General features: G+C 44.0%; 1 protein-coding gene across 1 annotated transcript; it reads right to left on the reverse strand.

Moving 5' to 3' along the window:
- Positions 1–1,686: 1,686 nt before the first annotated feature.
- On the reverse strand, positions 1,687–25,081 carry SPARC (secreted protein acidic and cysteine rich). Its single transcript, XM_028718314.2, has 10 exons — positions 24,920–25,081; positions 12,611–12,680; positions 11,187–11,237; positions 9,797–9,881; positions 8,885–9,006; positions 7,931–8,051; positions 5,484–5,617; positions 4,665–4,813; positions 3,329–3,477; positions 1,687–2,511 (listed from the first exon to the last, which is right to left on the reverse strand). Exons 2-10 carry the CDS (start codon positions 12,665–12,667, stop codon positions 2,483–2,485), a joined length of 897 nt encoding a protein of 298 aa, XP_028574147.2. The 5' UTR covers positions 12,668–12,680; positions 24,920–25,081; the 3' UTR covers positions 1,687–2,482.

The raw sequence follows: 25,081 nt of genomic DNA on the forward strand, positions 1-25,081 counted from the left end.
CCCGGCTGCATCAAGCCAAAGGAACACCTAGTCCAGCATCATGTTCTCATGGTGGCCAGCCAGATGCCTGTCCACTCATCTGCGATTCCTGGAAAATGCCTCTGACAGTGGAGGTAGAACATAGCCATCATGGCTAGCAGCCATTGATAAACGTAACCTCATTGAATCCTCTTTTAAAGGCATCCAAGTTGTTGGCCATCACCACATCCCCTGGAAGCAGATTGTGGGAAATTGCAGTCAATCATAACTATGCATGAGTGCTAGTTAGTGCATGAAGGGGTCAAAACAATAGAGCTGGATTACTAGACTCGGCTAGCTCCCGCTCCTTCTTCTCCAATGAGAGAGGAAGTGAAGCCTTCTCTTCCTAGTCTCTCTCCACACCATGTAACTGACCAAGAAGGATGTCTTAAGCTTTGCTCCAAACTTAGAACATGTGTTTGAAGCAATCTTTCTATCCAAGAGTATTCTGCCTGAGCTCTCTTTGCTGCTGCTTGGATAAAGGCATGAATCTGACCTTTGGAATATTTCTCAAGCATTTTAAACTTCCTAACAGTTTGTGGTCTGTTCATTGAAAGCAAGGTAAAAAGAGGGGAGTACTTTGCAAGCAGACTAAATATTTTGTGTTAATTTAACTATCACAGCTTCTCCCAAAGTGTCATGGGAATAATATCTTGGTACAGGAGCAGAGAATTCTATGTCTGAAGTCTGTAGCCACCTAAGAAAAACAGTTCCCAGGGTTCATGGGTTACAGAAATCACTGTTTAACCAATTCAAATCCTGAATATAGATTGTACATTAAGACATAACCTCCCAGGGCCTAAGATCTCACCTTTATTCAACAGGACCGACATAGAACTAATCTTCTAGCCCATGCTTCAGTGCCATGCTCACCTGTAGATAGATGTCTTTCTTTTTTACTAAATGTGTCAAATGATCAAATCTAGGATAAATGGCTTTTTTCAAATGGTAGACTGTGGCACAAGTTTCAGCTCCCAGAAGACGGTTGGAAGTGACCCTGCTGAGATGAGGGTCACTAGTAATATACTGAGGACTACAGATCCATTTTTGATCTCATATAGCGTGGTGGTTTCAAATAGCTCCTTTTGTTTGTTTGAGAGAATTCCTCATTGCTCACACTGCAGCAACATTTTTGTACAACTAAGATGTACAGAGTACATTAAGAAATAAAAATGACTTCTCAGCCTATGAGACCTATTTGTTGCTACTGAAGATGTTCTTATTAGGAAGATACTTCCCCTGAGTTTTCTCAACCCAAATGCAAATGTTTATTCATGACATACCTCCCTATGAGTAGAACCATCATGTGCCAAAGGGGTGCTCACATGTTATGTTCAATGCGTGTGCACAAACAATTGAGTGGATACTTGCTTGTTACATTCAGTGTGACAGTCCGTGTGTGGCCTGTAGTTGAGCTGTACACATCAGTGAATGTAAACTTGTACCTGTGTAGAGAACGCTTGTACACGCATCCAGCTTATCATGGGAACAGGCTAGTGTTATTCCTCGGAGGCAAGATGGGAATTTTAGAATGACCACAGACGACTAGGAGGGAAAGACTTGGCTTAGGAAAATGTGCTTTTGCTCTTCAGAATGGATTTCAGTGACAAACAAACCACAGCAGGGAAAAAGACTACGAAAAGAAAAATAAGCACCACCAAACACAGATAAGCACCAAATCTAACTTTAAAAGCATGGTAAAGACAACAACAAAGAATACAGTCACTGCGCAGCAATGAAGCAGGTAGAATTTTCTTACTTTTTATTTTAAAAGGTGGGAGTTAACAAGACTTCGTTCCCCCCCCCCTTGCATCTCAGTTGCTCTCTTGTAATCATTCCTTTCAGGTGAGTTGGTGCCAGATTCGAGAACCGCAGAATTCATAAAGTCACCATTTTGGATTTTGTAGGCCTTACCCAACTGCACGCTTTCCCCATCCTACTAGTAACTGAAATCTGGATCTCCTAAACTTTCATAAAACAATTGCCCCACTACTTGACTTTGTATAGCCCAGTCTACCAACACCCTTTTTGGTACACTTTCCTTTACTTGCCTTCTAGAAATTAGGGAGTAAATTGGTCTGGAGGTCCTTAGCCTGAGAGTTAAATAGCCAAAAACATGTTAAGATTTTGTTTCTTTAAAAAAAAAAAGTTAGAAAAAGAGAGGGCCAGGAGAAGGAGGTCAATACTTTGAACAGAAGCGGATTTGTTTCACTGTACTGATATTATCAAATCAAGAGGTCAACAGAAACACACAGATGAGTGCGTGAGCAGAGTAATCTAGTGGTATAGATTAGGCTACTAACAATTTTCTGTCTCTCTTTTTCTTTTAGCACCGTTAATATATAAGTTTAGATCTATATTAGCACCTTGTCCCCGATAAAACAACCAAAAAACCCCCAAATTGTTAAAAAAAAAGAAAAGAAAACATGGGAGTTGCAGGTAACAGAAGCAGAAGCTGCTGAATTTAGATCACGAGATCCTTGTCAATATCCTCTGCAAAAGAAGAAGAAAGGCATGGTGTAAGAACACGTTGTGTGTGAATCTGTACAGTGTTATTCCCCAATATGTATGTGAGTGTTTATTGAAAAATCCACCCTTAATCCCTGCCTGCCAGCCCAGCCGACCACCCCTGCCCAAACCAGCTGCCCCATTTGCCTGTTGATGTTCCTTCCACACCCTGTTATGAGGCCCCTATTCCCCTCAGAAATCTGCAATTCCCAGGAGTGGTTTAACAATTAATCTATCTTTCCAGGGAACTCTGGGAACTGCAATAGGGGTCTCCTAACAACTCACATCACCTTTCACAAACTACATCACCCCACCTAATGCGTGGGCCGGCTCTGAAGCTTGACCAGAGTCCCACTGCCAAAGTTAAGCAGGGTCAGCCCCACAAGCTGTCTAACAGGGAAGGCGGCCTGACAACCAAAGGTAAGCTGCTTTTAGTTCCTTGGAGAAAGATTGGGGTACAAGCGAAATAAAAGAGGCAGACTGTCAAGGAGTTCCAGAGTAGATCCCAGCGCTCATCAGGTGTGCCACCAACTGGGCTAGTTTATGAAGTTGCTCTGGTTTCAATCCTATGATCACTTACCTGGAACTAAAACCCATGGAACTCAGTGGGATTTAGTGGACGTATAGAGGACTGCAGTGTTAGGCATGGCTAGCTCCTTTTATGCAAGTGCTATTATTTCTGGTGTATCTCCCTAGTGCTCTTGGTCTGGAATCATCAGGAGATGTTTGGAATTAGGAGGGCCCCCCCTTTCCTCTAGTGAAGTCCCAGTGATGCCTTAGCCCTGGTGTGCGGTATACTTACTCTCCTTAATGCCAAAGCAGCTGCCCCATTCCTCAAGAGCGATGTACTTGTCATTGTCTAGATCACATGTTTCAAAGAAGCGGGTGGTGCAGTGCTCCATGGGGATGAGGGGAGCTCTCAGTGGGGCCAGCTCAGTGTGGGACAGATACCTGAAAGGAGGAGCATCAAGGTGGTCACAACAACAACAACAGCATAAAATTACCATCAACCGCAGTTTTCACTAGATTGGCAGAAAGGACAGAGGCAACAATCCCTTTGCTCTGGTCCTCCACTCCCACCCAATCATACCCTTCCTTTATATTTTGAGGCTCATTCTCATGTCCATTCAACAGGAAGGCTTCTATGTTCTGGGTCCATTGTGCCATCAAGACAATGGGCACATATCTGTGGGCTTAACTTTGGGCTAGGTCAATCCAGAGATGGTGCTCCCATCTCGTCTTGTCCCTGGCAGCAATTCCCCCCTTTTATATTGGACTGAGGCCTGTTTCCTAGTCATACTTTACCCAAGCTTCATGGAGGCCAGTTTCCTGTATCTGTGACCTATCATAGAATCATAAGAGTTGGAAGGGACCCAATGGGCATCTGCTCCAACCCCCTGACTTGTGTCAGTCTAGTAATGTATGAAAGGAAACAAAAACTAATGTAGGAACTTTCCATGTGCTCCATTCTTCTCCTGTGATTTTCTCATTTCGTACATTACTAGAGCATCGCGGGACGCAGTCATGATGCACCATGACATTTGGAGAATGTATGGATCAGGCTTTAAATACCAAAGATATCTTGTTCTTTGGGAAATCTCTCTCATTTTCTGGAGTAGTCTTATCTAAGAAACGGAAGGACCTGCAAAACATCCCATTACCCAAACCTGAAGGACATTATGTGGATTGAGAATGCCCCGAAATCAGCCCTTTAAATGGACGGGCTGTACTCTCTATCCGTTGATACCAGAGCCTTCGGCAGACACTCCCTTTCTGTTTTTAAAAGTTAAATTTAGGAATCCTGAGAATCTGAAGGATGTACTGCTTAGCAGGCTGAAAGCCAAATGCTTGATTGTGGCACAGTCATGCAGTAAGGGAAGGTGCCCATCTTTCATAGTAAACACCACCCTGACCTCTGCTAACAAAGTAGCTTTTCAAAGAGCTGAGTGCAGGCTATTTTACACCTAAGATAAATAAGGGACTTGGTTCTTGTATACTAGGCTATTTATTATTTTAAGCCTTGCTTGATGAGGGCTAATGAAGGTTATAAAAAATAGAATTTTGCTTGTGATCTAAGACGAATGTGCCTTGTCTCTGCTAGAGTTTATCACAGGCCAGGGAAGTGGGTGGGTACATACCCATCGACAGGGTGCTGGTCCAGCTGACCAAATTGCCAATGCACAGGGAAGATGTACATGTTGTAGTTCTTCTCAAAATCACGGGTCAGCAGTTCCACTGTGTGGTCCCCAGCTTCCAGGCGCTTCTCATTCTCGTGGATCTTTTTCACCTATTCATCAAGATACAATTTCCATTAAAAAAGAAATTAGTCTGAAGCTACCATCAGAGCCTTTCTCTTGGGGTAAAGTGGGCAATAGCTTGTATTTCATCCTGAGATGGCCAAAGAAGAGCCACAGAGCAGTGAATTACTGGCAGAAATGTACAGGAAGGGGGGTATGACATGCTGTCCAAGAGAAGTTTCCACCTGGTGGAATACACCAGCACATGGAGGTAATGCAAGACACACAATGGCTGGTGACACAGGACAGGCTTTGCGAATGGCATGCACTGAGCAGCTAAGGTCATGTCATGCATTGTGTGGCAGAAGAACCAGACTTGCCAGAAGTGTGTGCTGGGTATGAATCTGTTACAGATGTAATCCTGGCTCTAATGGGTGTGCTGGTGAGACACACATGTTTTCAAACACAGTTGTTATATTCATATGCTGTATGCTTAGGCATACACTTGAAAAATATTAGGTGCACTTTGGGGGTGGGGAGTGTTTTCTTTAAATGGGTGGGCTGCCTATATTCACTAACATGTGATGTGATATGATGTGTTGGCCTTGCTGTGATGGGGTGGTAGATCCATAACCATGAAAAATAACGATGTAGGAAGACTTCACTTTTGTGCACCATGTAAGCTATGGGGATGGTTGGTTGTGTGGAGCAGTAGCTCACCCTGAGTTTCTGCTTCTCGGTCAGGAGGTTGTTGTCTTCATCCCGCTCATACAGGGTGACCAGCACATTCTTCAGCCAGTCACGCATACGCAGGGGGAATTCACTCAGCTCGGTGTCGAGACACTCAGGAATGACTGAAACCCAACCAGAGACCCATCAGCTCATTTACAGTCAAGGACAAGCCATGTTTATTGTCTTTAACCATGAAACACTGACTCTACCTAACAACGGCACAGAAATTATTAGATAGCAATACGCATTATAGCAAAGAAAGCCACTGCATTCAAAAAGTTTGCACAATTTTATTTTTTCTGACAATGCAAAAAAGGGGCCCATTCTGCAAGTTTCTGTGGGGATGCCATTCATCCCCATAGAAACCTCCCCAAAATCTCTTCAAGCCAGTACTCTCTTTCTGCACCTTGACACCAGAACCAACTTTAGGATTAACCTGAGATAATAAACAGCTTGTGGATTGATCCAGGTTTGTTTGTCTTTGAACTTTTTACCTTCTTAAGTTTTTCATTTTGTACAAAATAGGAAAGTATAAGCTTGCCTTTCACAAGCAGCAGAAAATAGCATTCCAGGTAGGAGGAAAACATTTATCTAACTTCATCAACCATCCATAAATTCAGTGCTTAAATGTCTGTGTTTGTTTGTTTTTTTAAATTAATCTAGGACTTACTTGACTAATGGCATATTTGTTAAAATGCCAGCTATCACGTTAATCCAGTCTGGAGGAGAAGATATTAAAGTATTTCTTTCTGTTGGTTGCAAAGGCCGCTTCTTGCCTTAAACTTAGAGACCACTTGAAAATAAAAATATCCTGCCGCCTTGACCACACTTTCTGTGTTCTGACCTGATCTAACTCCATCCCATCTGCTCAAAAGTTGGGCTGGTGATATGTTTACAATTTATTCAACATGTTTGCCTGCATGCTTAAATGAGCAATTGTTAGTTGCACAAGGCATCCATAGTGGAGCCCCTGGAAATAGGAAATCATCACAGCCACTGAAGCAACTGTGGATACCTTGAGCTAGGGCAAGGACAATGCCTGCAAAATAGAAGCTGTCTCATTCTACAGGCTTGTGGTTAGAGATAGACGTAGAAAGATGCTGGAGACAAGAATGTTCTTTAATGAGTACTTTATCACTTGTTTGTCACCTGGGGTGTCATGTAAGAGACATCACAAAATCCACTGAAAGCCTATAGCAGAACTTTACAGCATGGTAAATAGACCATTTTCTATTCACAGGATCATATTTTCTATTTACAGGATACAGAGGATCACGTTTGCCTTAAAGTTAGGGACCAAACAAAGCTGAAGGCCAGCACCCAACATTGCAGAACCATCTTGGTCATGCATTCTGTGACCATCAGACCTGAGGAACTGATTATGTCATTTTCTCCCCCCTGTGAAATCTTACACCCAAAATAAACTGCAATTATGAAGCATTAAATGAAATATAAAAACTTTATAAAACCTATCTACCAGTGAGCAGGGTCATGGAAATCTTGGCTAGCTATAGATCAAGGTTGTGTCTTCAGAAGTGTTGCTGTAGCTGAGGAGCCTGCAGAGATTTCCTAGCTATTCCCACTTCTTCAGGTGCAGATGATTAATTGGGAATCCAAGCTACCCTTCTCTGACAGAGACCGAGTTCACATGTAATGCTAAGCCAAGCCATGGCACAGCACAGACTAGCAAATGTGTAGGTTCCCAGAGCTGAAATCTCAACCACAGCGCTCCTCCCCTGGTTCTGCTGTTGCCTTGTTGCCTGGGGCTAAATTGAGGTTTGAATTAGCATTACAACCAAAAGCAGGCTTGTGGTTTGCCTCACGACAGACAAACCACAAGCTCTAGGCAAGGTTTGTTCCTGGTTTATTGGACCAGTGAACACAATGGCTGAGGTAACCAAGATGGTAGATGCCATGCCTTTGGGCTGACCTATGGGTCAGTTTTCTCAGCACATTTCTCAGAATCTGTTGCTTGACTGTTATGAATGCAGATGTTGCAGAAAGGCATATTCTGTGTTGTCACAGAATGGCCTAAATATTTTATTTTTTCAAACTCAATCTTTTGGCAGGTGCTGTGCACCCCTGTGAATGAATAGTCTTCAGGATGCCCATCAGCCAAGCCTTATTTATTTGTGACCCACATTGATCATGTAGATTTCCATATATTTCCATGCCAACATAACTTGATGTAGTGTTTTTGCTATTCCTTAGACCATATGGATTCACTAATTCTGAAAATATAGTTGAATATAGGCTAGGTGTAGCCAATGTGGTGCCTTCTAGATGATGTTATGATACAGCTCCCAACGTCACTAGGCAGCATAGCCAATGGTCAACGATGATGGGAGCTGTAGTGCCACAACATCTGGAAAGCAGATGTTGATTAGTTGCCTTCTGAATGGATTTTGATCTGCAGCATAAGGAGGAAAACTCACATTTGCAAGGTCCAATGTAGTCCAGGTGGAGCTTGTGTCCTTTCTTGGTTCCCTCCAAAGTGCATTTGGTGGCAAAGAAGTGGCAAGAGGTGTCATAGGTCTTGTTGTCAGTTCCACATACCTTTGTGAAAAGGGTTAGTTGCATTAGAAAGACAAAGTGCTCAAATGCAGCATGGATCCATCTTTCTCCCCATCTAGGACAACATCAATAACCTTCCAGAGATAAACAAGCTCAAATGTCTATCAGGTATTCATAAAGCCTCTACTTGGCAATCCTTATCCAGCCCATAACTCCGCTTTCAATTCATTTAAGGATTGGACTGCAACCCTGGATTTGATGGGGTCAGCATATATTTGTCACTGCACTCCCAAGTAATTTTATTTCCTGGCAGCTGCATGCAGATGTTAGAGTGCCAGGGTCAAGATGGCACTCAACAGGGCAAAGTCCAGGGGATGGAGCTGCTATCCTCCAGTAATGCCCTTGGCACTGACCCATCAGATAGGGGAAGAACTATTACCAGGCAGGGCCTCTCACTCCATGTGTCATGGGCTGTTGAGGAAGACTTGATAGTCAGATGTATTTAACAAAACCACTGAAAGATTCAGAAGAATGACAAGCTGCACTCATTCTGTCCAGTGGCATGGTGGCCACTCTCCTGTCATTGCCCACATCCCTTTCTTAGTAATTCCTGCAGCTTCCTTTCATGCAGCTGGGCTGGATGACGTGGCTATTTACCAAACCTGCAAAACACCCTTCATTGGTAGCATAGTACTTAACTATGTGATATGCCCTAACCAGAAGTTACAGATGTTACTGGGAGAAACCTCAGAGATGCATCAGCTGCTATGATAAAGCTAAGATATAACTGAGGCTATAAGCAATCACTGTTCCCAAGACCTCCACTTTTGTCAGTTTGCTCTGTTGGCCTGACTTCACTCATCTTCTCTGCTCACCTTCTCAAACACAGCAGTGCTGGCTGGGCAGCTGGAAGGATCCTGGCACACACACATAGGGGTGTTGTTTTCGTCCAGTTCACAGACTTTGCCGTGCTTGCAGTGATAGTTCTGGCAAGGATCTAAGCAAGACCAGGAAGAAAAGCAATTTTTGAAGCCAAAACAGTGTCAGTGGTTCCTCACTATTAAAAAAACCCTGGAAAACTAGCCATGGAGAGATATACTCAGCCTTTTCACCAACAGTAGTGTCTGAGCCATCCAGCATAGTGTTTGCTTGGCTCACATATTTATTTTATGGAGCAAGGCATATAGTCCAATAGTCTATGTTTGTCTCTAACTAGGGCAGCACAGGAATGACCAGAACTCCTTAACTGATGTATTGGAGTTAAGTTGCAAGTGTCAGCATTCTCTTCTGAAAGAGTGATACCTTACTGCCACCATCTAATGTACTTTGAATCTTTCCCAAGCCTAAAAAATATCTGTAAACACAATCTGCATGGCTAAAATGGAGTGAGAACCGGCCTCAGAGGGAGCATGCGGTTCACAGACCATTTCCTTCCCTCTGTGGTCCTTTAAAGTAATACCCCTGCAACTTAAAGCAGCCTATGGAGAGAGTGATGCTGTTGGGTCTTCAGGGTGTAAGATTGGAAGGGCGGGACTTAAATGACAGTAGCAAGAAGCATCATCTGGCATGAGCATACCAGGGCTGCTGCAGCAACCCCCTTTCTTCAGTTTTTTGCATTTCTATAAAATTTGCATTCTTATTTACAGGGCTGGCCCACCCTTGAGGCAAGGTGAGGCAACCGCCTCAGGTGGCAGGATGTCAAGTGCCAAAATGCCTGGCCCTGCTTATATTATGTGTACATATAAAACATTGCAGGTTTAAAGTATAATATCCAGAGTACTGCTTACTTTCAGCAACAATCTCCTCCACATCCACAGTGGGCTCTTCAAACTCTCCAACCTCCACCTGAACGGGGTTGATACCCACAGGTTCCTGGGAAGAGAGGTGGAATAAGGTCAGTTATTGTTGTGTTCTGGTTGATGACAACCTGGAAGCCTGTTGCGACATAGAAATCATACCCACTCAAATAGGCTGTTTAAAGAGAGACTCACAGCATTAGGAAGCCAAAGGTCAGGGAAATGTCTCTAGAGTTAATTTCCTTTCATGGAAGAAGAGCCAACCTGAGGTATTATTAATAATAATAATTAAATTTCTATACAGCCCTTCACCTGAAGATTACAGGGTGGTTGAAAATGCATAATAACAAACAAAAACAACACACACACCCTCCAATTTAAAAGGCCATAGATTGTTTAATTAGCCAAAGGGCTGGGAGAAGAGGAATGTTTTTGCCTGGCACCTGGAGATATGTAACAAAGGTGCCAGGCAAGTCTCCCTGGGGAGAGTATTCCACAAACGGGGAACCACCACAGAAAAGGCCTGTTCTCATGTTGCCACCATCTGGCCTCTCATGAAGGAGGCACACAAAGAAGGGCCTCAGATGATGATCCGGTTGGTTCATATGGGGAGAGGTGGTCCTTGAGGTATTTAGTATACTATATGCCAATAGTGAGTTCATACTCTAAAATGTAGCCAAATAGCACAGGAGTCTTTGAGGAAGATTTGGAGAAGCACAATTTTTAGTGAACTATAAAAGCAGGGGAGGGGACTCTTGAGCAATTCAGTGAGGACTGAACATGCTCAATGAGCACAACTGGTTGTTGTGGGCGGAGGATACAGAAAACAGGGTGGGGAGGGGAAATGGAATGGGATGGGGTGTCCTAGGAGAGGTATGGCTGACTGGTGGCTAGCTGGAACCCTGAACAAGAGCGCTCCACACTGTGACTGAGTTAGTTACAGGCCCCACCTCTCAACAGTGCTTCCAGCTGCAGTTCTGTTCGTCTTTTGATCACCCTTAAATTTCAAGCAAGCAGTATGAAAGCTCTTAACTCATAATAAAATGAATAAAAAGACCGATCTTGAGAAATGGTGATCTGAAGCAACTATCTCCAGAAGGATAGCTGTGTTAGTTTGTTTTAGCAAAAAAAGAGAGCAAAGAGTCTCGAAGTACCTAAAGACTAACATATTTATTATGGCGGAAGCAGATAGCAGTCCATTGAACGTATATGCCATAGAAAATGTGTTCGGTTGCTTCCAGACCATCTGTTTGCTGAGCATCCATCCCAATTTGCTTGGGTGGTGGTCATACAACTTCCCATCAGTCGTTATCCCACCTCTTCCAATGCATCTGCTCCCACAAAGCACATAAAAAGAGGGGGGTATTGCATCACCTCGTACCTCTATTGTAGGGTCCTCTACTACTTCCATCTCCTCTGGTAGAGCATCCTGCTGCAAGGAAGAAATAAGGAAGTCAGGTGTGGATGTGTCTCCCATCCTAGCTCTACTGCAGGGTTTCCCTCAACCTTGTGCCTGAAGCTCCACCCCTACTGCAGTCACCAAACACACACATGTACAAAGCTCCTCTGCCACCCCACCCAAGTGCTGCAACCAGCAGGAAGAAAGTGTGAGACCTTCTGCATAATGCTCCCCTTTGCCACAGTTAGAACCTAGCAGGCCCCACTGAAGTCTGTGGAGCTCCTTGCCTTGCTTTGGAATGCAGTATTGCTGTATCTCATTCCTTAATAGACTTGAAGCCACTCAAGTATCCTTGGCCCAATTTTATTTAAAACACATACACACTTAGAATTCAAAGAGTTAAGGTCCTAAAATTCCTGTTGCTCACTAACTTGGGCACCACCCAATGGACTTTGCCAGCAACACTTACAGCACACCTGTCCCTAAGGTGCAGTTTTGGCAGAGACTTTGAAAAGAATCAAACTTTTGAATATAGTCATTTGAGAAGGATGGAATCTGGCATGTGTACATCCATGCTTGTTCTGACTTAGCCTGAGTTCACACAGCAGTTTATTCCATTTCCCTAACTGTAGCCAATCAGAAGCTGTGATTTGGTTTCTGAATGTTTTGGAAGTCGAACGGACTTCTGGAATGGCTTCCATTTTGACTTCCAAGGTATGACTGTACTTGAGCTTTCATATGATGTAAAAGCCACTTCCAGAACTACAGCAGAATACAGCCGTACCTCAGCTCCCGAACACCTTGGGAGTCAAACGTTCTGGCTCCCGAACGATCGAAAACCGGAAGCGAGTGTTCCGGTTTTCAAACATTCTTTCAGAAGCCAAATGTCCAATGTGGCTTCTGATTGGCTGCAGGAACTCTGTTCTAACAAAAAATTGCATATGATGTGGAGGCTCTAGGGGTCTGAAAGAAGGGGGCAGATGAAGCTGCAGACAGAGGAAAAATGGCAAATGGGAGGAGACTTAGAAGAAGCAGAGGTCTAGGAGAGGAAATGGCTGTGACCAAGGGAAGGAATGGTGGGCCAAAGCCAGGTGGAAACAAAAGAAGAAAACCAGGGCTTGGTACACGCCCCCCATTTATAGCCTCTCCTTTCCATATTTCCAGAAACAACAACCCCATTTCTAGAATTTGATAGGTATCTTGCTGGTTTGAACCATCTTTTCTGGCACCAAGAAGGGGAGGGGAAATCCCTGCAAGTCAAAATGCGGCAATCCGTTTGTTGTATGTTGGCCCTGAAACTCACCTTTCTTATGCCTTGCTCAATGGCAATCCTATAGCAGGAGGGGCAGAAATTTATTCTAGGAAACAGGTTTTAAAATTTTATTTGATCTAAGTTCAATACTTACCGGTGCTGCCAGGGCCTTGCCTGCCAGGCAGAAGAGGAAGAAAATCCAGGCCCGCATCTTTGTTTGAAGTCTGGAGAGAGAAGAGGAAACGTTTGACTTATATTAGGGTAGGGATTGAGTACTGTATTCTACTGTATTAATTTTAATGAAAATTATGGGCTTTATTGCACGAGAGTCAGTTTATTATTTTCATTTATTGCAGTTTATTCCACCCTTCCTCCAAGGAATTTAGGGTAGCATGCTTGATCCTCCCCGAATTTTATTCTCACAGCAACCTTATGAGGTAGGCTAAGTTGATAGATAGTGAGTGGCCCCAAATCATGGTGAGCTCAAATGAGGATTTGAGCTCTGTGCTGAGTAAAACATTGTAACCACAACACCATGTTTTCATGTTACTGTTTCTTCTTACAGAAAGAATAAGTAAGGGTAGATAAGGCTTTTGACATAGTTGACGCTGATGACCTGCAAGGATGCTTCAAAAAAGAAAGAAATGGGAGTAATGAAAATGACTTGAACTTAAAGCTGAAGTCTTCTGCAGAACAGTTCATGCATGAACTTGATTAACATTAGCTGATGGAAGGATTATACCTACAGTTTCCTCCCTTCAACAATAGATAGAATCAAAAAATTGTAGAGTTGGAAGGGACCCCAAGGGAATCTCAACTAAAACATCCATGACAACTGGCCATCTAACCTCTGCCTCAAAACCTGTAATGAAGGGGAGCCTCCTAAGGGAGTTGGTTCCAATATCGAACAGCTCTTATTGTCAGAAATTTCTTCCTGGATTTTTAGGCTGAAATCCCTGACCAAGCACATGCCCAGTGGGTAAATTTCATTGAACTTGGTGGCCTTGTGGAGCCTGTTGTAAGGCTAGACACCACAATGACCTCCATCCACTGACTTCCTGGACCTAGCAAAGCAAGCCTTCATTTTGACCCCTTACAAGCAAAGAAGGAAAATGCAGCGGGAGAAGTGGCAGAGAAATAGAAGGCAGAGACACTATTTCTGGGCTGAAACCTGGCATCCATAAATTTTACCTGTTAATGTTTCAGTAATAATCTCTGTTTCAGACATTGTGGGTAGCAGGGGAAAATAAAGGACCTAAAATGAGCTTTTTCCTATTAGCTACATTGCAGAAGTGTGCATAACAGATAACCATAGAAGGATTTAAATATCCTTTGGATTTAAAAACAAAAACATGAAAGTTTTACTGGGAGCCAAAATATTTCAGAAGGGGAAAAATAAGGGTGGGAAAGTGGAAGTCAGTGTTATTCTCTGCATCATGTAATGTCCAAACCATCTTCCTGCTGGTGCAAAGCCCTATCTTTCAAATGCAATAGCATTAAGACATGTCCATCCTTGCCCAAGGAAGATCTTGCCAGAAAGCACTGGGGAAACAAACTGCGGAAATCCTGAGTGTTTAAATTCTTTGCTTATCTGCAGTCTGGCATACCGCAGAGGCTGCAACTGCAGAATCTTCTTCTTCTACAGGCCTATATATTTCCTGCTGAGAGTTTTCAGACCTTCGCCTATTTTCCTAAGAGTAGAGTGTTGATACAGATGGACAGTGCTCCTATATGGAGCTATCTTGTCTACTCCAGATGCAATTTGTAGAACTTGAATATCTGTGTCCATGAAAAGTGGTATGAACTGTGAAGAAGGGGGAATCTCTTGCTGTGCCTAGCATGCAGGCAAGAATCTGAATGTGTTGGCTGTAAAATGATATATGAACTCTTTGCTAATCTGAAAAACCACTCACAGAGTACTAGTGGGTACAAACTGGTGGGCATCTGGAAATCCAGACCAACTGATACAACATGCTATTGCCAAATGCCTCTTCAATTGCTCAGATACAATCTATTGTTCATTGATCACTTCCTGCTTCTAACAAAGAAGGGAAATCCAGGAGAATATGGAATTTGTATTCACAATAAGATTATGAGACTGATGCGTACAGATCTCTCACAAATGACCTTCCCTATTGATAGCAGGTTCATGTGACAGATGTACGACAAAATATAAAGACAACACTGGCAGTGGCTTTTATTTTTCATTTGTAGTGCAAGCCTGAGTGAAATATTTATCTAACAGTGAAATATTTTCACAAACCAGAAGTCTCCCAAGTTTTAAACTACGGGATATAAAATTCTGAACTCCAACTCAGTACTTTCAAAATTTGAACTCTGCAAAGTAGCTCCCTACCTACAAACATATTTCACACCTAAATGCAACCTCATACAAAATGTGGCTGATTTCCCTCCCCCTCTCAATATATTGCAGATCTAATATGAATGCATTTCCTGGCATTTCTATGGCAGGTTGCAGCATGCTCCCTTTGCGCCCAAAATGTGGAATCGTTTTCCAAACATGTTGCCTTCAATGCACTACAGAAAGGCTGATGTCTGAAATTTCCATCTCAGCTTTTATTTATGCCAAATGTAGCAGGCTTTAGCAATATTTACACTGTAACTTTCTAAAAACGTTCATGCTGCAGCCTCCAGCATGTTTTGCATGATATATTTTTTGTGTATGTGGTTAGATCATGGTAAGAGAAATATAACCATTCATGAAGATGCAACAAGGTTTCATGCAAAATCATGGATGTGCCTGAGAGTTCATCATTACAGACACTTTTTGGTTAGTATAGAGTAAGGCAGGAGTAACCAACTTTGTGCCCTCTAGATGCTTTGAACTACATATCCCACCATCCCTGACCAGGCTGCTTGGGGCTGATGGGAGTTGCAGCCTAACAACATCTGGAGAGTACCACGTTGGCTATGTAGGGGGCCTATTTCCCATTGACTTGGCGGCTGTCTAATGCAGACAGCCCTTTCCTCTGCCCCCACCTCTTCTCCTGCTGTTCAGTACACCAAGTCCTTTCCTCTTGCCTTTATTTGCTCTGGAGGCTGGTGAAAGCATCCTTCGTCACTGCCAAGACCTGAAGCTGAGGTCAGTAGCTCTTCCCCTTTTAAATGGCATTTTTGGGGGTGGAAAAGTACAGCTGCATCTGGCTGTTTCCCTCCTCCTGGATCTACAAGGGATTTTCTTGTGCTTTGCCTAGCGGGGCTCTTTCTTGCCATGCTTCCGAGGTCCACTGATGACCAAGGTCCGACAACTTCGCTGAGGTTCAGCAGCTATGAGCCAGGTGTCAAGGGGCTGCTTTCAGAAGACAACACCCCTTGAGCCACCCTGGTCAATATTGGATGAGGATCTCAAGTGGTGTTCCTTGCCCCAGAGAATATCAGATTTCAAGGCCTGGGGCTGTGCTGAGGTATAGGAGCCCATCTGACAGCAGGCCAGCAAACACTGAGAACAGCCACTGTTGTGCTTGGAGGTAGAAGGGACATGGATCAACTCTCTGAGCAAACAAGCTTTACATAAACGTCTGTCGCTGGAGACAGGAAACAAGTTTATTTGAAAAACAAAAATGTCCAGAAATGCCTCCATAAGAGACTTATTTTTTTGTCTAAGAGGAGCTGCTTTGGCTGAGGCCTTCCAGCCGTACCCTTGGTACTTTGCAACAGAGGTGGTCAAATGCATAGTGTGATGTTCTCGCAATGAAGACCTGTGCAGCAGCCATCACACGGCTATCTGTGGAAAATCAAATGACTCAAGGCATGCTGCTGGGGCTTAATTTGAGCCAGACCCGGGGCTCACAGGGGCTCAACCCACGAACATGCTTCTCAGTGCCAAGACTCAGAGTTTGGATCTGCAAAGTGGATTAACGCACATGCATCCATATCCTCATGAATGCAGATGCAATCCCCCTTTTCCAACACACTTGTTTCCCAGGAGTAGGTTGGAACACAGAACAGATGCCAAAGCTAGTTGTCCAAAGGAACAGAACTTCAAATAAGGTTTAAGTGGCATGGTCACTATCCTAGTTTGAACTACAGAAGAACCAGATTCTGTGTTTAGTTTCAGCCAGGGCTTGCTGTGTAGGCTGCGGTTGGTATCTGCTTCTATAAATGGTGCTGACATTTGATAAGGATCCCATGCTTTTCTTTAACTGGAGTGATTTCTCTATATATCCCATGGGAGGAAAAGACAGCTTCTCAGCATGTGCAGAGTCCGTCCCCACCCCAAGAACAAATAAATCACAGCTACACTCCTATCCTGCAGAAGTGTTGCCTTTTTCCCATGATCTAATTGGGGTTGGAAGTCATGTAGGAAAGTGCAAGAACAATGATGTCATATGCTGGGGTGCTAGGGTACTTGACAAACTCTCCTTGCAAGTGAGTGACATGATAATAAAGCTTTCAAGCTTATTTGTGTCATTTAGCACAGTCAGAGAAGGAGGAAAATAGTCAAGTAGAGGATGGAAACTTCTTTCCTTTGGTTTGGGGTTCTTACTTCATGCTAGCAGGTTAAATGGCAACACTTCTTTGCAAGATGGTTCACGTTTCTGATTGACATGGCTATAAACCTATGCATGGTTTCCCTTATGCATGGTGCTTATTACCAGGAAACTATATTGGATTGTGGTCATATTCATTCTAATCAATTTGGTAATATGCTATGTACTTCTACATTTTGGTGTGTATGTGTGTGTGTCGCACACATTTATGCACACATAAATATAGGGATCAGTGCAGCTGCCTGTACTTTTGGACACTCCTTTAGGGTGTGGCTATGAAGGTTGTCATGATGAGCTCTTCAATATTTGCCACTACACCACTGCATCTGACACAACAATCCCAGAGAAAGCTTCTTGTGAAAGGGAAAGCGCACTAGGTGACATAAACGCCCTGTCCTGGCCATTTCCCTTGGGTGCCACATGTACCTCTTTGTTGCCTTGTGGTCTATAGTCTGCGAGGAACAGCGGAATATTGAATCCCCACTTTAAATCAACAGTCAAGTTCACATTATACCCAGAATAGGCTTGAAACTGGTAGCTGCTGCAGAGCTAAGGAAGGTTCCCACCAGGGCATCTCCCCTGGGTGCCCCCCCCCCCGGTGATATCTGGAATGCAGCACACAGGCTGTTGTAAGGGTTTCTTTTGTCATAGTTGACTCCACCATTTTGCCTTGCTGTCTTTAATGCCTAGAGTCCACTGCAGAACACGTACATTAGGCCACCTTTCCTTCCTCTTTCCTTTTGACATATGTTCCTATGCAAAACAGCACCTTATGATGATAATGAATAATGAGACCAGAGTTACTTAAAAGAGCTTTGAAAAGATGTGATCATCCTATTTCCGTACCTGCAATTTAGGTGGCTTTGGTGGCTGCCTTTTATCAACTGCATATCTCAAGCATCGCAATTCTCTTCTCTGCCTTTTAAGATTAGCATTGGTGGCTTCCTCTGGACAGCATGGACTGCTTTCTCTGCCTTTTCCCAAGGAAGGATAACGTTCATTACCCAGCATTTGAAATGACCACAAATTCAATTTTCTCTGCTGTCCTCTTTGTTCACATTCCATCTCATTTAAAGGATGAGGAGTCATGGAGCAAGGCTAGAGCCTGCACCCCTTTTCTCACACCCTTCGTTCTAACTACTCTTCCAACCCTGGTTTGACATGGTGGGGGTATTAACCCATGTTGCCAATTCATGTCTCTCTTAAAAAGCTATCATAGTGTGCACAATCATCAATATGCTCACTTATCCTGAGCCTTTTCTTTCTGAGAAGAGCTGTGCAACATCTGTCCATGTAGCAGCATTATATGAATATGGCTCAAATGCAGCATTTATGAAGAGATGCTTCTAGTTGGGTCCTTCTGTTCATGGCCAACTCATTGCTCCAGCAAAAAATTCTGTGAATGGACTGGGAAGGAAGGTAATTCTCACTAATTCCCACTTTTTGCTGTTGCCCTCTGTTCTGGAGAGTTCAGCAAACCCGCTGGTGCAGATTTGAGAGGGTGCAAGAAGCCTTACGAGTGTTCAGATGGAGCCAAATGTTTCTTCAGGATCGGCTTTTTATCAATCAGTTAAGTTGACTAGTATGGTGCTGTGGTCTAAACCACTGAGCCTCTTGGACTTGCTGATCAGAAGGTCGGCAGTTCAAATCCGTGCAATGGGGTGAGTTCCTGTTGCTCTGTCCCAGCTCTGGCCAACCTAGCAGTTCAGAGGCACACTAGTGCAAGTAGATAAATAGGAACCGCTGCGGTGGGGAGGTAAACGGCATTTCTGTGCACTCTGGTTTCCGTCACGGTGTGCTGTTGCCCCAGAAGTGGTTTAGTCATGCTGGTCACATGACCCAGAAAGCTGTCTGTGGACGAAACGCCTACTCCCTCAGCCTGAAAGTGAGATGAACACCGCACCCCAGTCGCCTTTGCCTGGACTTAACCGTCCTGGGGTCCTTTACCTTCTATTATGGCTTGACCAGGATCCTAAACAAAACGGATCCCTTTTGCAACTGTTGCTCATGGAGAAAGCCTCCAAACTGCAAACCAAGGTTTGCAGATGAGTACCATGAGCGAGCGGTTTGTGCTTGTAGCTTGCAGACAGTCACTAACATGGGAGGAAGTCCACTGAGCCAGGCAGAGGAGGCCTTGGGCAAATGCTCTCTGATGGTCAGCCTCCTCTATCATCAAGTATACCTGGTAGCAGTTGAGGTGCAGCAGCACCAAGCTGAATTTCTCACAATGCCTGAGAGTAACCCTACACCGCAGAATTAGAAGGAGGTTAAATAAAGAGTGGGCTCAGCTATCTGGTCCTGCTTGAAGTGCTATGCCACATTTTAAAAATATATATAAATGAAATGGGGGGGGGCTGTGTGATAGCTGTTGCTGCAATGGTAATACTTTTAAAGTGCAGCTTTCTGTTTATAAAAAACCCCATAGAAAGTTGTTCAAAAATAAATAAATGCAGCGCAGCTTGCTTTGAAACCTCATGGAGGAAAAGGCTATCCATGGCTACTAACCCTGGGGGCTGCATTCTGCCTCCATGAACAGAATGCAAGTTTGCTGAAAGCCGCAGGAGGGGAGAGCGCTGCTGTGCTCAGGTCTTGCTTGCAATCTTCCCATAAGCATCTTGTGGATGCTGGACTAGTTGGGCCACTGGCCTGATCTAGCAGGGCTCTGCTTATGCATTTAACCCAGTCTTGTTCATCTTCAGGGAAACTGATTGCATCACCATTTCATTTCCCATTATTAAACCCAAGTAGCAATTTAAAGACTGTCTAGTAACCAGTGGCATGGGGGGGAATGGGGGACGTTGCCCTGGATGAACAATATGGGGGGGGGGCGTGAACCAGGAGATCCCCCATGCACCCTGCCGGCGGCAGGGACTGGACAGCACAGAGGATGAAGATCACCTTCTGCATGTCCCACCCCTGTCTAGCACAGCAGAACTTGCCCATAGGCGATAGGGTCATAGAATCATAGAATCATAGAGTTGGAATAGACCACAAGGGCCATCGAGTCCAACCCCCTTCCAAGCAGGAAACACCATCAGAGCACTCCTGACATATGGTCGTCAAGCCTCTGCTTAAAGACCTCCAAAGAAGGAGACTCCACCACACTCCTTTGCAGCAAATTCCACTGTTGAACAGCTCTTACTGTCAGGAAGTTCTTCCTAATGTTTAGGTGGAATCTTCTTTCTTGTAGTTTGGATCCATTGCTCCTTGTCCACTTCTCTGGAGCAGCAGAAAACAACCTTTCTCCCTCCTCCATATGACATCCTTTTATATATTTGAACATGGCTATCATATCACCCCTTAACCTCCTCTTCTCCAGGCTAAACATGCCCAGCTCCCTTAGCCGTTCCTCATAAGGCATCGTTTCCAGGCCTTTGACCATTTTGGTTGCCCTCCTCTGGACACGTTCCAGTTTGTCAGTGTCCTTCTTGAACTGTGGTGCCCAGAACTGGACACAGTACTCCAGGTGAGGTCGGGGGAGTGCAGATGGTGAAGGGCACCCTCCACACCCTGCTCCTGCACAGCACGTGAACACCCGCCCGGCGACATCAGTGGCAAGGGCTGGATGAGCCTGGGACACATGTATGCTTATCTTCTCTGGGCTCTGGCAAAGGGCGTTACGCCACTGCTAGTAACTCCATGTTTCAAAAGCCACACTATATAAAAGCTTACGAAGATGTAATACAATGAGCAAAGAAAAGCTTGGGAAATGGTTGGGTATCATAATCATAATCATCATCATTATTATTAATCCTGTCCTTCCTCCCGAATGAGCTCAGGATGGAGATTCCATTTCTGACTCCACTTTGTATTGTTAGGCACAGACATTAAGTCCTCCCTTTCCTGCCAGCAAATGGTGATCCCTTTCATTTTCTCCTCTGTAAAAACAAGCTGATGTTAGTCTGCTCTGGCAGAAGCACTGCATAAAGTGTCATCATTTTAAGAACTCATTCAAGAGAACTACCCAATAATTCAGCTCCCTAGTATCAAATGTGTGGCTTTATCTGGAGAGAAAATGATATGTGTCAGAATATCCAAGGCTTAAGGGCAGAGGAAAGCAGCAGGTAATTTTCACCGTAAAGATAAGGGGAAAGAAGCCTCATATGACTGTGATATCAGGGCTATGATCTGGCTCTTTATTGCTAGTCCTTAGCTGCACAAGCTAAATACTTTCCAGTCTGATTTAGCAAATAGTTTTTGAAAGAAATAAAAATCACATGCACCTTTATGAAATTTAATGTGCTGCCTGGGGCATAATTCTCATTGGGGTGATAAACCTGAGCTTGGGACTGTAGTTGGGACAACAGCAGCTCCCCATTGTGGGGCGGTGTCTCTCAAGTAAGAGGGCCTTAAAATGCTTTGGCTTAAGAGGAGTTGTACATTTGGATTCCTGTAAGGACTAGCTATAGCCATAGCTGTCAACTTTCCCCTTTTCTTGCGAGGAATCCTATTCGGAATAAGGGAATTTCCCCTTTAAAAAGGGAAATGTTGACAGCTATGGCTATAGCTTCACTTCACTCCCTGGTGTACTGAGGTGATCTTCCATTTCCTGGTGAAAGGGATGTCTGGCAGCAAGGAAGGAGCAAGAGAACAATTCTCTCGTGTTCATTTCAGCGCAGACAGCGCTGGCTTCTTGTTGGCGTTTGTGGAGACAAAAGTAGCACACCCTCTCTAGATTTCTCTAGAAATAAGAGATTGCTCCAGAAGTCCCTGTGCCATCTCATGGGCCTCTGGGGAGATGTCCTGTATCTCAGCAGAAGTGGTGCCCTGCCACAATTGTAGCTAATAATGATAATAATAATAATAATAATAATAATAATAATAATAATAATGCTTTCCCCTCAGACTGGGACTCAAGACAGCTTACAGATAAATGGATGGATGGACCTGACTAAATTCTAAGTCTTGTCTGAGATATCCAGCACTGGAAAGCTAGGCTTGCTTTGCTTGTAATTTTCCAGTTATTTTGGGTCATGTTATTTTATGGATTCTGCGGCACCATGATGAAAGCAAGGCCAGCTGCTCAGCATTCATGTTGTCAGCTACCAGCAGTCTGTCCCAAGAGGAAAGTGGCCGGAAGTTTGGCCTGGACGGAAGCCCAGATGCTCACCACCTGTGAAACCCCTACAGTTCACCCCTCCTCCAGTGCAAAAAGATATCAGCAACTTTCTTAAGTTATAAAGAATGCCTAAACTATCAAGTACCGCACAAAGTTAATTAAAGGCTGGTTTGTTTAATCATAGCCCTTTGTTTTAAGATATAAACAGCTGGCATGAATGTAGCTGACATAAATAACTGTGTGGGCATACCGTAATTGCTGTTCTTTCGCTATACCATTTAACAGTGGCTGTCCCAGTGTTGGGGCTCTGGAAGGTTTACATCTTAATCTGGAGTTGCAGGGAACAGACCAGCAGCTAGACTGGTGATTGGGAGTGGCCGCCGAGACCACATAACACCGGTCTTGAAGGACCTACACTGGCTCCCAGTATGTTTCCGAGCACAATTCAAAGTGTTGGTGCTGATCTTTAAAGCCCTAAACAGCCTCGGCCCAGCATACCTGAAGGAGCGTCTCCACCCCCATCGTTCAGCCCAGACACTGAGGTCCAGCGCCGAGGGCCTTCTGGAGGTTCTCTCACTGTGAGAAGTGAAGTTACAGGGAACTAAGCAGATGGCCTTCTCAGTGGTGGCACCCGCCCTGTGGAACTCCCTCCCATCAGATGTCAAGGAAATAAACAACTATCTGACTTTTAGAAGACATCTGAAGGCAACCCTGTTTAGGGAAATTTTTAATGTTTGATGTTTTCTCGTGTTCTTAATATTCTGTTGGGAGCCTCCCAGAGTGGCTGGGGATATAAATAAATTATTATTATTATTATTATTACTACTACTACTACAGTGGTACCTCAGGTTAAGTACTTTATTCGTTCCGGAGGTCCGTTCTTAACCTGAAACTGTTCTTAACCTGAAGCACCACTTTAGCTAATGGGGCCTCCTCCTGCTGCCGCGCCACCAGAGCACGATTTCTGTTCTCATCCTGAAGCAAAGTTCTTAACCTGAGGTACTAATTCTGGGTTAGCGGAGTCTGTAACCTGAAGCATATGTAACCTGAAGCATTTGTAACCCAAGGTACCACTGTACTACTACTACCACCACCACCACAACCACCATAGTTAGTGGTAAAGACACTTGCACAGAAGATATATTCCTTTACTTTACTTTATGTATTCCAGAACTGAGTTCAAGCATTGAACACACAGTCCCCGATGGAGCCCTGGCTGATCCTCTGCGGAAGCCAAGCTCTAGTTTTAATGATAGCGAGTGAACTGAAATACTTTACTGACATGAAGACGTGTGTGTTATGAGATCCCCTCTGCCATAATAGATTGCAACGTCAGTTAAGGACAACTGGGGAGAAGTCAAGAGGCGCCCTGTTGTGTCTTTCTACATTCCTTCTTTTTGGATGCTGCATAGAAGGGCGATTCAGAACCGAAAGCAGCACTTCGAAAAATAAACCTTTGAACTTTTCCGCATCTAAAATTCTGCAAAGGGGAAAAGTTCCAGCTGAACACATCTTTTCCTTTCTGCGTCTCAGGCCATAAAGGCCTTGCATCTCCTGAACCAAAAGGCCCTGAAAGGGTTGCCATGGAAGCCGACATTCCATTGTGGGAGAGTCATACAAGAGAAGAGCGCCTTTCCCCCACCCCAGTAGGCGGAGCTTGGCAAAAGTTTGAAAAGTTGATATCTCCCCACCCCCACCCCCAATCTCCTGCTTCTGCCTATGTGGCAGACAATGGCTTTGTTTGAACTGATTCATGGACTGTGCATGCATTTTCCTTAATCCCCTCCGCATACACACATAAGAATTTCTCCCCATCAACTTTACCACCCTTCCAGAGTCACAATCCATTGCATTTTTGTTATATTTCCCCTCGTCCCCCACCAATACGCACACAAATAGACTGCTCAGAGCAACAGGGCTCTTTCCTATCTGCACCAGATTAAACTGCTCCAGGCGCTTAGATTGCACTCTGCAATTCAAAATTAACTGCCTTTTTCTTGGCAAACATTTTGGAATAAAATACTATTCCAAGAGGGAACCAAAAAAAGAGAGCAGCTGAATTATTCTCTTGGGTCAGAGCAGGGGAGGTAGTGGCTGCCTTTAAAGGCAATGAAATCCATTTTAGCATCCACTGTTGTTATTTAAAAAACACACACACATACACACACAAAACCCCACAACATTCTGACTTGAAATTCATCCTCTTTCTGTACTGCTGTCACTCTGCCAAAAGCAAATCAGTGAGATAAATAACGACAATTGCAGGGGGTAGTATACTTTGAAAACAACAACTTTCTTCTTCTTTTGATGGCCTTTTTCTGGAAAGAAAAATACCGTTGGGCTAAATGTGCTAAGATAACGTTCTCTTGACAAGTTTAGTTCCTTAGATGCTCGTAACCTGAAGTGACCAATGACAGGCTGCATTCCATGTGCCAGACCTAATTATTATTATTTATTTTTTGAGGGGAGGAATTAAATTGTGAAATCCTAGCAACAGAGTAACGACTTGCTTGAAAATTACTGTCATCTCCTTCCAATAAATAAACACATATTTATGGCGAGCAGCGAAAAGCAATGAAATAAGCAGCAAAATCCTGTTCTTTCTGAAATGTCATTGAACTAAGCCTATTAACATGCTTCACCTATAAGAGGGGTGGGAATAGCTTTCGAACTGAGGAAGGAAAGTAAGGTGAAGCAAGCAAAATTCTCAAGAATGGAAAGTCAAGAAAATGCAAAAAAAAAAAAAAAATTCCACACATTAATACAACTCCCCTTCTCCACCGATTCAGGTGCCGATGTTAGATCTTTGATAAACTGACCCGCTTGCTTAGTATCATTAACAGAGAGGAATGAGAAAGAGCAGAGAATGGAAAAGGAGGATTTGATGCCATACCTCAAGGACAGGGCAGTGGAGCTGAGAAAACTTCAGCCTCTCTCAAGGGTCTGAAGGAATCTAAGTGTTTTAGAAGGAGGCAACAGGAAACCGTTCCGAGGTTTGCTGGGCTGGGTTTCTGCTTGGCTGGCTCTCTTTCTCCTCCTCCTCCTCCTTCTTCTC

The sequence above is a fragment of the Podarcis muralis genome, chromosome 2 (genome assembly GCF_964188315.1).
Source record: "Podarcis muralis chromosome 2, rPodMur119.hap1.1, whole genome shotgun sequence".
Lineage (NCBI taxonomy): Eukaryota > Metazoa > Chordata > Lepidosauria > Squamata > Lacertidae > Podarcis > Podarcis muralis.